General features: G+C 37.0%; 1 protein-coding gene across 1 annotated transcript; it reads left to right on the forward strand.

Annotated features, from left to right (window-relative positions):
• The first annotated feature begins 1669 nt into the window (after positions 1–1669).
• On the forward strand, positions 1670–13690 carry LOC100374317 (ribonuclease H2 subunit A-like). The gene is made up of 6 exons (XM_002734893.3): positions 1670–1889; positions 3109–3307; positions 3812–3899; positions 5176–5313; positions 9479–9690; positions 13015–13690. Exons 1-6 carry the CDS (start codon positions 1757–1759, stop codon positions 13154–13156), a joined length of 912 nt encoding a protein of 303 aa, XP_002734939.2. The 5' UTR covers positions 1670–1756; the 3' UTR covers positions 13157–13690.
• Positions 13691–15004: the final 1314 nt, after the last annotated feature.

Genomic DNA, 15004 nt, shown 5'->3' on the forward strand with positions numbered 1-15004 from the left:
GCAACTATCTTTCTGGCATCAAAACATGGCACAAATTTTTAAATTTTGATCCTATTTTGATAGTACTCAAGCTTACGTTACTAGGCTTAGATAAAACCATGACTTATCTCCCTCATTCCAGACTTCCCATTCTACCTCACCATCTTTTTGATATTAAACATAGATTTGATCTCACCTCCCCTTTTGACGCCACCATTTGGGCATGCATTATTTTCAGTCTCTTTGCTTTTCTTCACATATCCAATTTGGTCCCCATTTCACCCTTGTCTTTCAATCCAAGGGCACAGTTGTGTAGATCTGACTTCAGGTTTGTGCCTCAGGGCATACTTATTCATGTGCAGTGGTCTAAACCCGTTCTAGTAACCTTGTCCCACTCACTCAGTATTTGCTTCGTAAACACTTCAAATGTTTGGTCACAAAATTTGGTCTTAATCCTTCAGACTACTCCTTTCACAGTTTCCGTTGTGACGGTGCAACTGTGGCTGCTATGGCTGGCGTACCAGTTTCTTGTGATTGGTACTCAATGGTTTACAAGGAGTACATTAAGCATTCCAGGACATCACTTCTGTCATGGCTAGTTTTATGTTTAGTTAATTCAGTGCTGAGTTCAGTTTTTCATTTTTGCCTTTAATTATTTTTTTCTTGTCAGTGTTTGCATTGTATTTCTACAATTTTAAATTGTCCTTACATACTAATCACTTTGTTTGGCAGCTTCACCTTGGTCTGGGGTACTTTGAGGCCTATGTTCAGGCCTAGTTTTGTATTAAAGTACCTCCTTTCTGCCAAACAATTTGTGTGTGTGTGTGATTTAGTTATCCTTTTTTCTAGCATATTGTAGCAATTATTAAATATTTCTATATGAAAGCTGATGATCTGTATTTACAAATTGTTATGAATATGTTCATAAACTAATGTACAGCTAGAAAGCTGATAACTAAAATGATTTATTATATCCGTAAAATAGGTGGCGGACAACGACTGACTTTGAACTGTTTCGAGATTTGAACAAACTCCTGGCACTCCTTGCGTCATCATATCTGTGTAAGAGGACGCCGACCTGCAGCATCAGATTGCAAAAACATTAGTAGGCAGTTTTGTAGTGGTGTCTCAATCTCACAGTGCAATATGATAAGACGTTCGTTTCATGCAATTTTAATTTTACACTTGCCATTTGTATTTTCACATTTTGCTGTGAAAGTTTGTCTAATACAAATGTAAGCGTAAAAATGAAGCTAACCATCTTCCGACCCGTGCCATTCGCCACCCAATCTAATCTGCTTACAACCTCCAACACCTATTTCTTTTATTCGCAATAATAATTAACATGAGGTGAATTTGAATTTCCATGAACATTTGTTCTGCGTATCAGTTGTTTGATTGATTTTTGAATTTGGCGCGTAACCTCACACCAACTAAAAGCAAGGTAGTTCAAATCAACATGAATATTTTGTGAATAACAAAACAACCTAACCGTTATATTATAAACGAATGGTTTCTTTAAACGAAAAAAAAAATAGTGACTTACCATAGGCAGAAGTTGTGTACAGGTATTGAAAAGCAGACGATATTGAAAAATATGATGCGAGACGAGCTGGCAGAAGCACCGCGAGAAAATGCGAGAATTTGGGCACTTCCGGTTATTTGCACTCAGTGCGCATGTGTACATTATTTGTCCTCGAATTTTCGCGGGAGTTGTTTGTGTGATATTTTTATTAGCGAAAATCGGAACTTGGTCTGTTGAAAATTAGGTCTAGCAATGTCAATTGATCTCAGTGAATTCGAAAAGAATAATGGAAATAACTATATAGTCCGCTCAGAGGTTCCAGAAATATGCAAATCGGAACCGTGTTGTTTTGGAATAGATGAAGCCGGTCGTGGACCTGTTTTAGGTTGGTTTCTCGTTTTTGGTTCGATTACGTTTTTTTTTGCCATCAGTCCCGCAGTTGTACACTGATTTTGTAGAAATAATACAATTACAAAAATATTGCTTGAATATTAACACAAATCTCCCTGGACAAAGTAGAAGCTCGTGGTAGGGAGTTGGGGGTGCTGCAATTATTGGTTTACATCATATCGGTTTTGAGCCAGATTAGTTTTCCACAGAATGTTGCTGTAATTTTATTCCAACATAGGCACCAAAGTAAAACTTATTTTTATAAAAAATGCATTTTCATACAGTGAAACTGAGGTTGTTATGAATGGTTTATTAATCTAAACTTTTAGAGATCAAAATTGCTTTTAGAATTCAAATTGACCAATCCGGAAATGGTATTGAACCAATCATTATTTGAATTTAATTAAATGAAAGCTGAGGATCTGTATTTAAAATCTTGTATAAAATACATTTATAACCAAGGGTACAGCTCTTTTGACATTCACTGTATATAAATTGGAAAATGAGGTTGGTTGAAAGTATCAGTGGCAATGTCAAACCATGGAGGTATTACCTCCATGGTCAAACTATATATGTCATTCAAATTTGATTTTGGCCGCAAGGAATTTTTCAATATCTCCATTCCTTTACCCTGGTATGAGATTTTGTGATGAGGTGGGAGGCTGTAGTTGTCACATAGGTATCTGTAACTTACTTTATGAACACATTAATATATACAATATTAATTTATATTTGCTATGATGTCACAACACCATTTGCTTGTTTGGTCAATTGGACAATTTTGAATTTATAAAATTTTATAAAACTTTTATAATAATCATGTCTTCTTATTTGTGCACTGTACTTGCTCTGATACATCTTCTATTACAGTGAATTTCATAAAGGCATGAATGTTTTTTTGTATAAACTATTCATAAATGTTTTTATAAATTTCAAATAACTGTTAAAAACAACTTCACCAATTTCAATGCCAAGTAATGAACACATAATATAATATTTTTACGTAAATGGTAGGAAATCTGCAATAGGCAATTACCAAATGAGTTTTATAGCTGATGAAAACATCTTTGAACTTGAATAAAATGCAAGTGTGTTCTGAGATATATGTTGTAATAAATACATTTCACTTCATAAAATTCACTCTAATCAAACCAATTTATTAAAGTCAAACCCCCCAAGAAATTTGTGTTTTTTTTTCCATTTACATGTTTTAGGTCCCATGGTGTATGGTATTTGTTACTGTCCAATCTCTAAAAATGAACAACTTGCTGAGATGGGATTTGCTGATTCCAAGACATTAAGTGAAGAACAGAGAGAAGAACTCTTTACGAAAATCTATGAAGCCAATCAGGTTCTTGGATACAAAATGGAAGTTCTTTCACCAAATATAATATCAAATAGTATGTTCAGAAGGTAAATACAGTGAATCTACTGAAATCTAATAATGTGTAAGAGAAGTATGATATTGATTATAATATTCAATTTTTGAAGCTACATAAACTAGATTCTATGCAGCATTTCATTCGCTATATGTCATTCCAGTAACACATGGCCACAACTCTGTGGATAGACAAATTCCACCTTCCATTGGTAAATCCCCTGTTCAGCCAAAATTCTCACAAAAACATTGTTTCCATTGTTGATAACAAAAAAAACGGGCACTTGCATGCTTTGCCAAAAACAAACAAACATAAGGCACCTCTGATTTTAATTTCTGCAAACTTTACATATTTTCATACGTAGCAGCGGTGCATCAAATCAATAATATTGGCTCAGTCTTAAGTCTTGTAATGGAAGTGTTATGGTAAAACTTGAAACAAATTACCTAATTAATTGTAGCTTATTAGCATCTAGCAGAACTTCAACATCAAATTTAAGACTGGTTCTGCTGTAATTTTACTACATATTGTTTTACAGAACAAAATGCAGCTTGAATACAGTCTCTAAAGATTCAGCCATTAAATTGCTCAGACTTACAATAGAAGAAGGTGCTAACATCAAAGAAGTAAGTTCAAAATACAGTGAAATCTGACCCAGAAAATTGTTAAGTTTACAGAGGTGCTCAGTTCATACAGGTAGTGAATACAAGCAAGTCTACAGAATATCGGGACTAGAAAATGTGTTCACTTACAGTGGGTTTCATAGAATGTACATTAGGAAGGATTTTTATGATAAGGACAGACAATTTAATATCCATGCATGGTCATATGCGATGAAGTTCCTTATTCTGTGTGCACTTCAAACAAGCCAATTTCTAACCAATGACATCAACAGTACAATGAATGCTTGAAAAGGTTTTATTGCATTAACTGAAATGAGCAGGATTATTTTTTTATTTTTTTTAATTGTACAGGGGGGTAGTTTGTCTGTTTTTTGTTTTTTAAACCATTGTCTTGCTTTAGATAGTGATTTTTATAAAATTTGTATGTTTTATATATGTGTTTTAGAGTTAGTGTAACCATTTTAATTCCTTCTGAGGAATTTTAAGTGTTTCAATAAACTTATGATTGTAATCAAAAATACATTATCTAGGTAATACATGCTTTGTAAATACACAAGGACCACTAGTAAAACAACCTAAAATGAAAAAGCTCTTTCACAGACTCAGATTACCAATACATTAGTATTTCTGGAAATATATGTTTGTCATACAATTTTTGGGGTTTACAGTTTGCTCAGAAATTTTATGTGAGATATTGATTGATTATTACACCACTTGTTCTGCATACTGTTCGTGTACAAGACTTGTTTTTTCGCTGAGTTTTATTTTTGCTTATTTCAATTACATTGAAATGCAGTGAATATGTACATTTAACAATAGAATTTGTTTACTTCACAAACCAGTGAATTTAAAACCTACTGAATATATCCTGACATCATTCCCTAAAATTATCATCAGTGGCCTTTGTCATTATACACTGACCAGGAACTGGTCTCAGATGGATAGATTTTAGGTGGGACAGGTAAATTTAGAAATGGCATGTTCCTGTTGACAGTGAATAAAGTTTTTATTAAATAAGACAATAGGGTAGTCCAAAGTTTCTGATGTCCGAAAAATTGCTTTCATTCAGAGTGTTTAAGACCTATGGGGAAAAACCCCAAATTAAATTTCAAATAATTAATGTCTTGATTTATTTTCTTGTAACAAATATTTTTGTATTTTAACTTTGCAAATTTAATTTTCAATTTTAAATCCTGCTGATTCTGAAGTATAATTTACACATTCACAAGAGATGAGTAGATTCTATGGTGTCATAGACAATTCAGGTTATGTTTTCTAGGTGTATGTTGATACTGTGGGTGATGCCAGCAAGTATCAGGCGTACCTGAAGGAATTGTTCCCGGATCTTGAAATTACTGTTACACCCAAAGCTGATGCTAAATTTCCAATCGTCAGTGCAGCGAGTATATGTGCTAAGGTGAGTTTGAATTGCCAAGTCTCTGGCTTTCCAGTTAAATTGACTACCATTCACAGGGGGTTGGATTTACATCTGGTCATCATATGCTATTTTGGGCAAGTATTTAAGGATGCTGTATACGTTTTTTTGCTTTGAAATCCATTTTTGTATTTTTCAATGCAAGGAGAAAACACTCAGTAGGAAAAAAAGTGAATTGGATGTTTTTATAGGGTGTAAAAATCATTTTTTGTTAATTAAAAACAAAGCACATGTCATTGTTTTGAAAGCTATGTTTTAATTAATCAGCCAAAGACATAATAGACAGATAATTTGCATAATAGTCACCACCCATAGCAAATATAAACTGTCTAGATCTCTTGCATTCAGTACAAGCTCAGACTAGTAATACAAGTATTAGTAGTTCGAGCTACAAGTTAAACGCATTCCGTTTACGATCATCCACAAATTAAATTTCAATTTCAAGCAGTCGACTATGAAACCGTCTTGGGGTCGACTTAGCCCTGCGTACAGTGCTGTGTGTATGGGGACGCGTTCGGTTGATAGATGTCCCCACCACAGCCCTGCGTACTTCCATAGACAAAGTCCGGGAGCGCACCGTAATTGGTGCGCAAGTTAAAATAAGAAGTTTCCCAGCCGAAATCGGTTATCCGTAACAACCATTACAAAGTTATCTGAAACTGAAATGTCTTTAAAAAACGATGGGTAAAGACGGACAAAATGTAAACGCGTTGGTACCGGAGTAATTATCCACCAAACGCCGCCATTTTTAATTTCATTCACGCAAGAGAATGTGTTTGTTTTTAGGGCAAAGTAGCCGATTCCATCCACGATTGGACTCCGAACTGGGAGTTCTGGATATATCTGGTAATCGATCATCATTTTTGGTACCTGGGCATGTTATTTCATTAAAAAAGATATTTTTTTTTCAAAGTCCCGGACTTTGTCTATGGAGGTTCGCAGGGCTATGGTGGGGACATCTATCAATCGAACGCGTCCCTGTGCACACAGCACTGTACGCAGGGCTAGGGGTCGACTATGACAGGGACGAAAGAAAACGAATCCAAGGAAATTTGGAGAAGAACATCGACAGTATGCGATTATTATAAAAATAACGTTAGTACCTTCCACAATTTAATTGATCAGACCATGGAGGTAGAAAATTTGAGCACATGGCAGACTTAGTTTTCGTGACCAAATTACGTGTCATGGACTCGTTGACACCACGACCACAATGAGTCGAAAGTGAAACATTTGGCCCCCGGACTTGGCCACACATAAAGCCTGAGATGAGCACCTGTAAAAGAAAACATACGCGTCTGTGTGTGAGCATCCTTGTTTTATTAGCGCCGCTGTCGACTTTGTCGAGCTGAGCTTATCATATGAGTGATTGTCTGTCGTCCGTGTCAATGTTTTACTTTTTCGACTTCTTCTTGAAAACTACAAGTCTGAATGCTTTGATACTTGGTGTATATGTACCTTGGGTAGACCTCTCTTAGATTTGTCCATTTCATGATGATATCTTCAATTCTCTAATTTTGGTGAATATTTTTGTTATTTTTGGTAAAAAGTGATATTTTCCACTTCTTGTTGAAAACCGCAAGTCTGATTGTTTTGATACTATACATATTGTTCATTTTCTAATGATATCTTCTGTTCTTTAATTGAAATTTGCATTGCTAACAGCGGAGCTATCTCAGCCGAGAGGCTGCTTGTTTTTCTTAATCTTCACATTCTCAATAAATAACTTGACAAATTCAATGAAGTTAGATTTGTTATACCTGATATAGAAAGTGAACTGAATGTAATATACCGGCAGTAGTCCCACTAATTTTGTCACAACAGTTTTGGGAACTAAAAAACAGAAAACACGATTTATGGCGAACAGGTTATTTTACAAATCTACAATTAATGCTAAGAAACGACACAAAAGACCAAGTCTTGGCTGAGAGCAGAAGGAGTGTGAGCCATGGTCAAGCGTCGTCACCGAAACCTGCTCCGTGATGTGAGTCGCAGATTTGATTCACATCACGGAGAGATTAGCATGGTACTTGATCGAGACCAGTCAACGCAGGGGTCACCACCCGACCATCGTTGCGGATACCATTTCCGTGCACAAAGTCTCATGTTTGACTCTATTCACGAAGAATGGCAGCGTGTTAACCGAGTGGTGCCCACATGCACTGCGATGACAACTCCCAAATTTTGAGATGGCCGGGAATGGCGCAGCGACAAGCAAGCCGAGGAATCAGTATCAATGAACCTGGGAATTGTTGTGGCATTAAAGTTGCTTGTGATATATAAAATGCAAAAGGTGGTCGTCACGACTGAAAGTAAAATAAATGATACAAACATGTCAAGGTAAATGTCTAAAGCGAAATATAGTTCATGTAAATAAATGTAACAAGGTTATAATGAGCGAGTACAAAGTTGGATGGTCGAAGGTAGCACCACGACATAACGCAAGTACATGGATGTGGCAAACGAGATGCCAGTGTGAGAGTCACGTGAGGTTGAGAATCCACAGGTAGTAGGAGGAGGCGCCTAAGATGAATGTCCGCAGAGGATTCGAGGCACAGCTTGTAGCGTTGACGAAGGTGTGCCAATATACACTTGGTATGCGGCGCTTCGCCTTCTTCCTAGAGTCTTGATTAACCAATCTGGCACGTTCGCTTCTGCTGCGGTTGTCGCTGCCCCTCGTCTGAAGCTGTGGGTTGTGTACAGGCGTGGATTTTGGATCCCAGCTCTAGTCAACAGGTCACACAAGTGAGTAGTTAGGCTTTGACGTGTAAGCAAACTCCCTGAGTGAAACTGGAAGGCAGGCGTTTGGGGTAATGGGGCACTGATGCTGCAATACTTGGTGTACGCACGAACGGCACAGACTGAGGTGAATGTAGGCGCAATTTTGATGATGCAGCCATGACGAAATGGATCTGTTTTGGATGCACGTAACTGGACGTGTAGCTCAATTGCACATGTTATGTCTTCGATCAGTAAGGTACAGGTTTTGTCAAAATGCTGGGGCGACGTTGCAGTAAATTCCCTGACTTTTAGGAATCCAAAGAAGGCGACTGTAAATGCTGACCATAGCATGAGTTTGTCATTTGTGTGGATGGTTGGGTGCGTTCGGAGTGATTCTTTCAGGCGTCTTAGAATGTTCATAGTGATAGGGAGTCGTGGTTTCTTGGTGTCCCCTAATGACCTTTTGATGCCAAGTAGTGTACGTTGTAACTGTACGTTGTCCGAGATGTTGTCTGGTTGACCTGAGTCGGTGTGTAGATGGATAATGGCCGCCAGGTAGACCTTTTGTACGTTATGCCAGTCGGAGCTAGGTGGGTGGCGAAATGTCCCCAAATTGAACAAGCGATGAGAAACTGTCTGAAAAGCTGTTTTGTTGCCAATGTTCCACTAAATTTGTTTATTCATTGGTTCAATTATTTTTTTATTGTCGATTTCATATCCAGTGTGAAATAATAAGCTTTCCATCAATATATAGCTTTGTGTGGTTCAGTAAATATTTTATATGAAAATATCAGTTTAGAAAATCAATACCAAAAACGTATACAACATCCTTAATGCTATACTAGCTCTAGGAAAGTTTAGGTAATGTAAACTTGATTTCATTCATCCATACCCACACATGCATGGACTGGGATAAAAAATATAAATTTTTACATCTTTGTATTCATGTGCAAGACCGAAGAATGTCTATTCAAAACCTGAAACATTAAGTATTGTCAAACAACTACATTTTTGAAACCAGGAAACTCAAGTTGTCTATTGAACGGTAATTTCAGCATTATTGAGAAGTACACCGCCCTCAAGCAGATGAGTTGTGAAAATATTTAGTTCATCAAGCAGGCACTCTCAAACCAACTTTCGAAAACTTTCAAAATCAAACAACAGTACCGATACATCAGGGGTTGACTATTAGAAACTCTGGAAAGGGGATACTCGAGAAAAAAAATTTCCCCTCGATTAATTTTGACCTTGAAATTTTTTGTTCAGAATGTTACTGTTTGTGTTCCTAGAATTTTGGTTAATTTTTCTGTAGAAATTTTTCTCAAAATTCTTTTTGCCGATTTTTTTTTGTAATCTAAACCACCCCCAAATATTTTTATGGTCAACTCATAACTGCTGAATGCAAATGAAATCTTTCCTGTTCTAGGTATGCAGAGATCGAGCTGTGAAATCTTGGCAATTTCCAGAATTTGACGAAATCAACGAAATGCCATATGGATCTGGATATCCTAATGATCCGGCAACTAAACAGTGGTTATCAAACGTTATGGAGCCGGTCTTTGGATTTCCACGATTTGTAAGATTTAGCTGGTCTACTGCAGATAAGATATTAGAGGAGAAAGCTGTGCCTGTATATTGGTAAGTATACTAAGTTAAAACACGCAATGTAGGAAAGGGGCATAGTTTTGTACTAGGGTTTTTATCGACAGACTGTATTAGTGAATATACTGAGATAAAACACATAGCATGGGAGGTGGGCGTTGTCTTATATTAGGGTTTTTATCTACAGACTGTATTAGTGATTATACTAAGATAAAACACATAGCATGGGAGGTGGGCGTTGTCTTATATTAGGGATTATACTAAGATAAAACACATAGCATGGGAGGTGGGCGTTGTCTTATATTAGGGTTTTTATCGACAGACTGTATTAGTGATTATACTGAGATAAAACACATAGCATGGGAGGTGGGCGTTGTCTTATATTAGGGTTTTTATCGACAGACTGTATTAGTGAATATACTAAGATAAAACACATAGCATGGGAGGTGGGCGTTGTCTTATATTAGGGTTTTTATTGACAGACTGTATTAGTGATTATACTGAGATAAAACATAGCATGGGAGGTGGGCGTTGTCTTATATTAGGGGTTTTATCGACAGACTGTATTAGTGAATATACTAAGATAAAACATAGCATGGGAGGTGGGCGTTGTCTTATATTAGGGTTTTTATCGACAGACTGTATTAGTGATTATACTAAGATAAAACACATAGCATGGGAGGTGGGCGTTGTCTTATATTAGGGTTTTTATCGACAGACTGTATTAGTGAATATACTAAGATAAAACACATAGCATGGGAGGTGGGCGTTGTCTTATATTAGGGTTTTTATTGACAGACTGTATTAGTGATTATACTGAGATAAAACATAGCATGGGAGGTGGGCGTTGTCTTATATTAGGGGTTTTATCGACAGACTGTATTAGTGAATATACTAAGATAAAACATAGCATGGGAGGTGGGCGTTGTCTTATATTAGGGTTTTTATCGACAGACTGTATTAGTGATTATACTAAGATAAAACACATAGCATGGGAGGTGGGCGTTGTCTTATATTAGGGATTATACTAAGATAAAACACATAGCATGGGAGGTGGGCGTTGTCTTATATTAGGGATTATACTAAGATAAAACACATAGCATGGGAGGTGGGCGTTGTCTTATATTAGGGTTTTTATCGACAGACTGTATTAGTGAATATACTAAGATAAAACACATAGCATGGGAGGTGGGCGTTGTCTTATATTAGGGTTTTTATTGACAGACTGTATTAGTGATTATACTAAGATAAAACACATAGCACAGCCTAGGAAGTTAACTTTTTGGCAAAAAGCAAAATGCTCCTAAGCACTAAGAAATTAGGAGCAAAATGCTCCTAAACCTAAAATTTTAGGAGCAAAATTGTTTCATGCGTAAAACAAATAAAATATGTTATGTTAAACTTTGCGTATATAACTACAATAATGACATACTGTAATGAGAGTTACTGTTCTGTTACAAAAAGTCTTGATTTGTATCCTGGTCGGAGACTGCATGTACGATGTTATCAGGCCACATCAGTTTCACATTTGGTCGTCTGGCCCGCACTGATTCATGCATCCACTGTATGTGAACAGAACTTGAAGGATCAAATTCAGCCATGCTAGGCCCTTTCAGGCTGATACGTATTAGATCACCCACACTTTCTGGATGCAGTAAATTACGCTGTTCATTCTTGATACGCCTTTGTGCAGAAAAAACACGTTCACACTGGGCTGTGGTTACGGGCAGTGCGATCATTATCTGACACAGGTGGAGTACATTCTTATAATTATCACAATACGGCGTCTTTGTTAAGCACAGGGCCAATAGAGATGACTGCGTTTTATCACGAAACTGTTTAAACACCAGAAGCTTTAGTTGTCTCCACTCAGCAGGTACATTTGATGCAACACATCCGTTTTTTTCTAAGATTGGACCAAACCATTGCAAAAGTAAAGCTAATTCTTCTTGCCCATATACTATAAGCCTGGTAACATCATCTGGCCATGCATCATGATTGAACAGCACAGACAGTAGACAACTTTAGCTGGCCCCTCTGTCTTCTCTCGTGTCGATCGACACCATTTACACCATACTCGATATATGTTGCCAGCCTCGAGTTGTCGGCCGCCTTTTTTTGTGTCAACGTCTAACCACTCGAATTGCTCGATCCATCGCACAATTTTTCCATCTTGTTCTGGCTTCCGAGATTTTGATCGCGTACTCGTGCCCAAAATTGAATCCCATGCCATCTCCCGTTTTGTGGCTGGATGCGAGGATGTAGGATCTGATGTCCCGGTGTTAGTTGTTGGAATTTCGTTCTGCTCAACCGACCGAAAGAAATTAGTAATCTGCTTATTCGCCATGTCTTGTTCGAGCGGACAATGCGACAGTGTGACTTTGGTTATCGATGTTTCCAACGCGACTTGACACTGAAAAACGCAGTCACATTAGCAGATGAAAATTGTTTTGTTGACAATCAAAGAGCCGCCGACAGTGTAAACCGCCGTTCATTTAAAAAAAACACTGTATGCCCGTATTTTGAAACAAAAACTGTCAATCACATATTTACAATCTTACTATTTTTTTTTATTTTGGCTTGTACGCTCTCAATTGCAACATGACACTTGCCATGCGCCTAAAACTAGACTTTCCGAGTACATCGTAAATTATTCAAAGATGCACGTCTAGTCTGACGCGTGCACGGCATGTTTCAGCTGCTTCAATTTTCACTCGCAAAATGCGAGTAGTTTCTGATAACTGCAAGCTAAATGCGGATATTTAAAAGTTTTTACTCGCATAGACGTATTTTTAGGCGCATTTGCGAGTAGGTACTCGCAACTTCCTAGGCTGTAGCATGGGAGGTGGGCGTTGTCTTATATTAGGGTTTTTATTGACAGACTGTATTAGTGATTATACTGAGATAAAACACACAGCATGGGAGGTGGGCGTTGTCTTATATTAGGGTTTTTATCGACAGACTGTATTAGTGAATATACTAAGATAAAACACATAGCATGGGAGGTGGGCGTTGTCTTATACTAGGGTTTTTATCGACAGACTGTATTAGTGATTATACTAAGATAAAACACACAGCATGGGAGGTGGGCGTTGTCTTATATTAGGGTTTTTATCGACAGACTGTATTAGTGATTATACTAAGATAAAACACATAGCATGGGAGGTGGGCGTTGTTTTATATTAGGGTTTTTATCGACAGACTGTATTAGTGATTATACTAAGATAAAACACAGCATGGGAGGTGGGCGTTGTGTTATACTAGGGTTTTTATCGACAGACTATTGGCGAATATACAGAGATAAGACACATAGCAGAAGGAGACAACATGTAGTGCTAATATCAGTTTTCATCTTTACAGGGATGATGATGAGGATGGAGACAATGGTGCGAAAGGTACCCCTTCAGTGATGTCATTCTTCAGTTCAAAAGACTCTGATCCAAGATTGAAAAAGCATCATTATTTTAATGATCGTCATTTGACGCAGGTTACAGATTTCTGATTTCACCAGCTTGTAGTTAAAAGTCGTACTGTTATTAAACACCCATTCTGACGATATGATGGACCTAGAACAAAGATGATTCATAATGTCTCTAACCCCAGCATACAGGCAACACCTGTGATGCAAGAAACAGAAAACCAGCACATCTCACTGTTCGATAACCCTGCCTTTTTGTAGCTACAGCTTGTATACTAAATTTATGATTACATCCACATATGTCAAAATGTCCTTAAAAAACAGATTCATGAGCAAACAAGAATCAAAGAAACCTTGGAACAAACTCAAGTGTGCTGAGGGAATTGAAGACATGAAACAGAAAGAAAGTATTGGAAGCTAATTAAAAATTTAAGGATTGTTCTGCTGTGAGAATCACAGATGTGAGAGTAATTTGATCCACAATACTGTACAAACAGAAAACCCTACCAATCTCCCCTATGTGTGCATAGTCCGAGATAACCAATAAGTATACAATCTAATAGCTGGATATTTGCTAATTTATGTACATTAAAGTGTCATCAGCTGCAACTATTGAAATCTCTTGCATGATTTTTAGGCCCCATTTGGGCTTATTGATTGACCTCCTTTTGAGGAAGGCGCGACATTGCACTTTTTAACGTTATCCGATATTATCGTCTAAAAATGTCTAAGTTAGACAGGTCTGTCTGTGCAACTATTGGGCCAGTTCGTTTTTTCTCCAATATTATCGTCTAAAAATGTTAGACATCTCTGCCAGCATTTCATTAGATTTTATTAGACGATAATTATCCGATAATGATTTATATGACATTGTCGCGCCTTCATGCTCCTTTTAATGCTTGCATGCTTCTCTCCAGCCATATCACACATCAATCAAGTCCAGACTCCACACATACACCAGACATTATACCGGTTTCTGCCGTAAATTCGCCCATCCGAAAAATCGCCGTGGACAATTTCACTGCTGGCGCTTATTTGAGGTTCAAAATTTCAAAAAATAATCAAATATTTGTTGGGTACTTCTATTTTCATTAAAACCACCCACGCGACATTCAAGGCCAGCAGTTGGGCCACCCAAGACAAAAGAAATCATTGCAGAATTAAAAAGTAGACCGCCTGAAATTTCATTACAATGTCACCCAGTGTCATTTTTCAAATACATTTGTTTTTATTTTATTGGTAACGAAAGTATATTCTAAACGAAGTTTTTAAATATAAACGAAAACCAACTAACTGCATTGCTTTGTAGCAAATGATCACGGTAGCGCAATCCGGTCATGCTGCGTTTCACAATTGTTGATTATTACTCAGTAGTGATTATAATAATGCACAAAAAATAAATTCGTTGAATTGTTATGAAATGCAAATAAAATTCAACTTAGTTTCATTGTAAGCAAATGATTCCGGTCGCATATAATGCTGTAGAGTTTCCGCCATGTCCTTTCTTTTGCATAGTTGACCCAATAGGTCAAATCGCTGATTAACCAATAAAATGCTGGATGATTCCAACGTGTTCAAATTACCAGAAGAGATTTGCCGATGTTGCAGTAGGATCTTTTGGCTTGGATTTTGATGGGAAAATGGCATGATTTTTTTTTTTTCAAATCAAAAAATAGTTGTTTTCAAAAGATAAACTGAGCATTGGAAGAATAATTTAACATTGTTTACAGTGATAACATGTCATTGTCGAAATGGAGCTAACCTATTCACGCTAGTCACAATAACCATACTCTTGAATAAAAACTTAATAGACTATTTTAGGCATCAGAAAAGATTACGCCAAAATATTTTTAAAAAAAACTTTAAAAACTGCAGAAAAATATCCCTGGGCTATTTCTTGGTCCCATTTTATTTTTTTTTAAACCCAAACTG

This window comes from Saccoglossus kowalevskii, chromosome 10 (genome assembly GCF_978046115.1).
Source record: "Saccoglossus kowalevskii chromosome 10, keSacKowa6.1, whole genome shotgun sequence".
Taxonomy (NCBI): Eukaryota; Metazoa; Hemichordata; class Enteropneusta; family Harrimaniidae; genus Saccoglossus; species Saccoglossus kowalevskii.

Coding starts and splice junctions, on each gene's coding strand:
- LOC100374317 (XM_002734893.3), top strand. CDS start 1,757: ATGTCAATTGATCTCAGTGAATTCGAAAAGAATAATGGAAATAACTAT. Junction 3,308..3,811: donor TCAAATAGTATGTTCAGAAG/GTAAATACAGTG, acceptor ATTGTTTTACAG/AACAAAATGCAGCTTGAATA. Junction 3,900..5,175: donor AAGGTGCTAACATCAAAGAA/GTAAGTTCAAAA, acceptor TATGTTTTCTAG/GTGTATGTTGATACTGTGGG.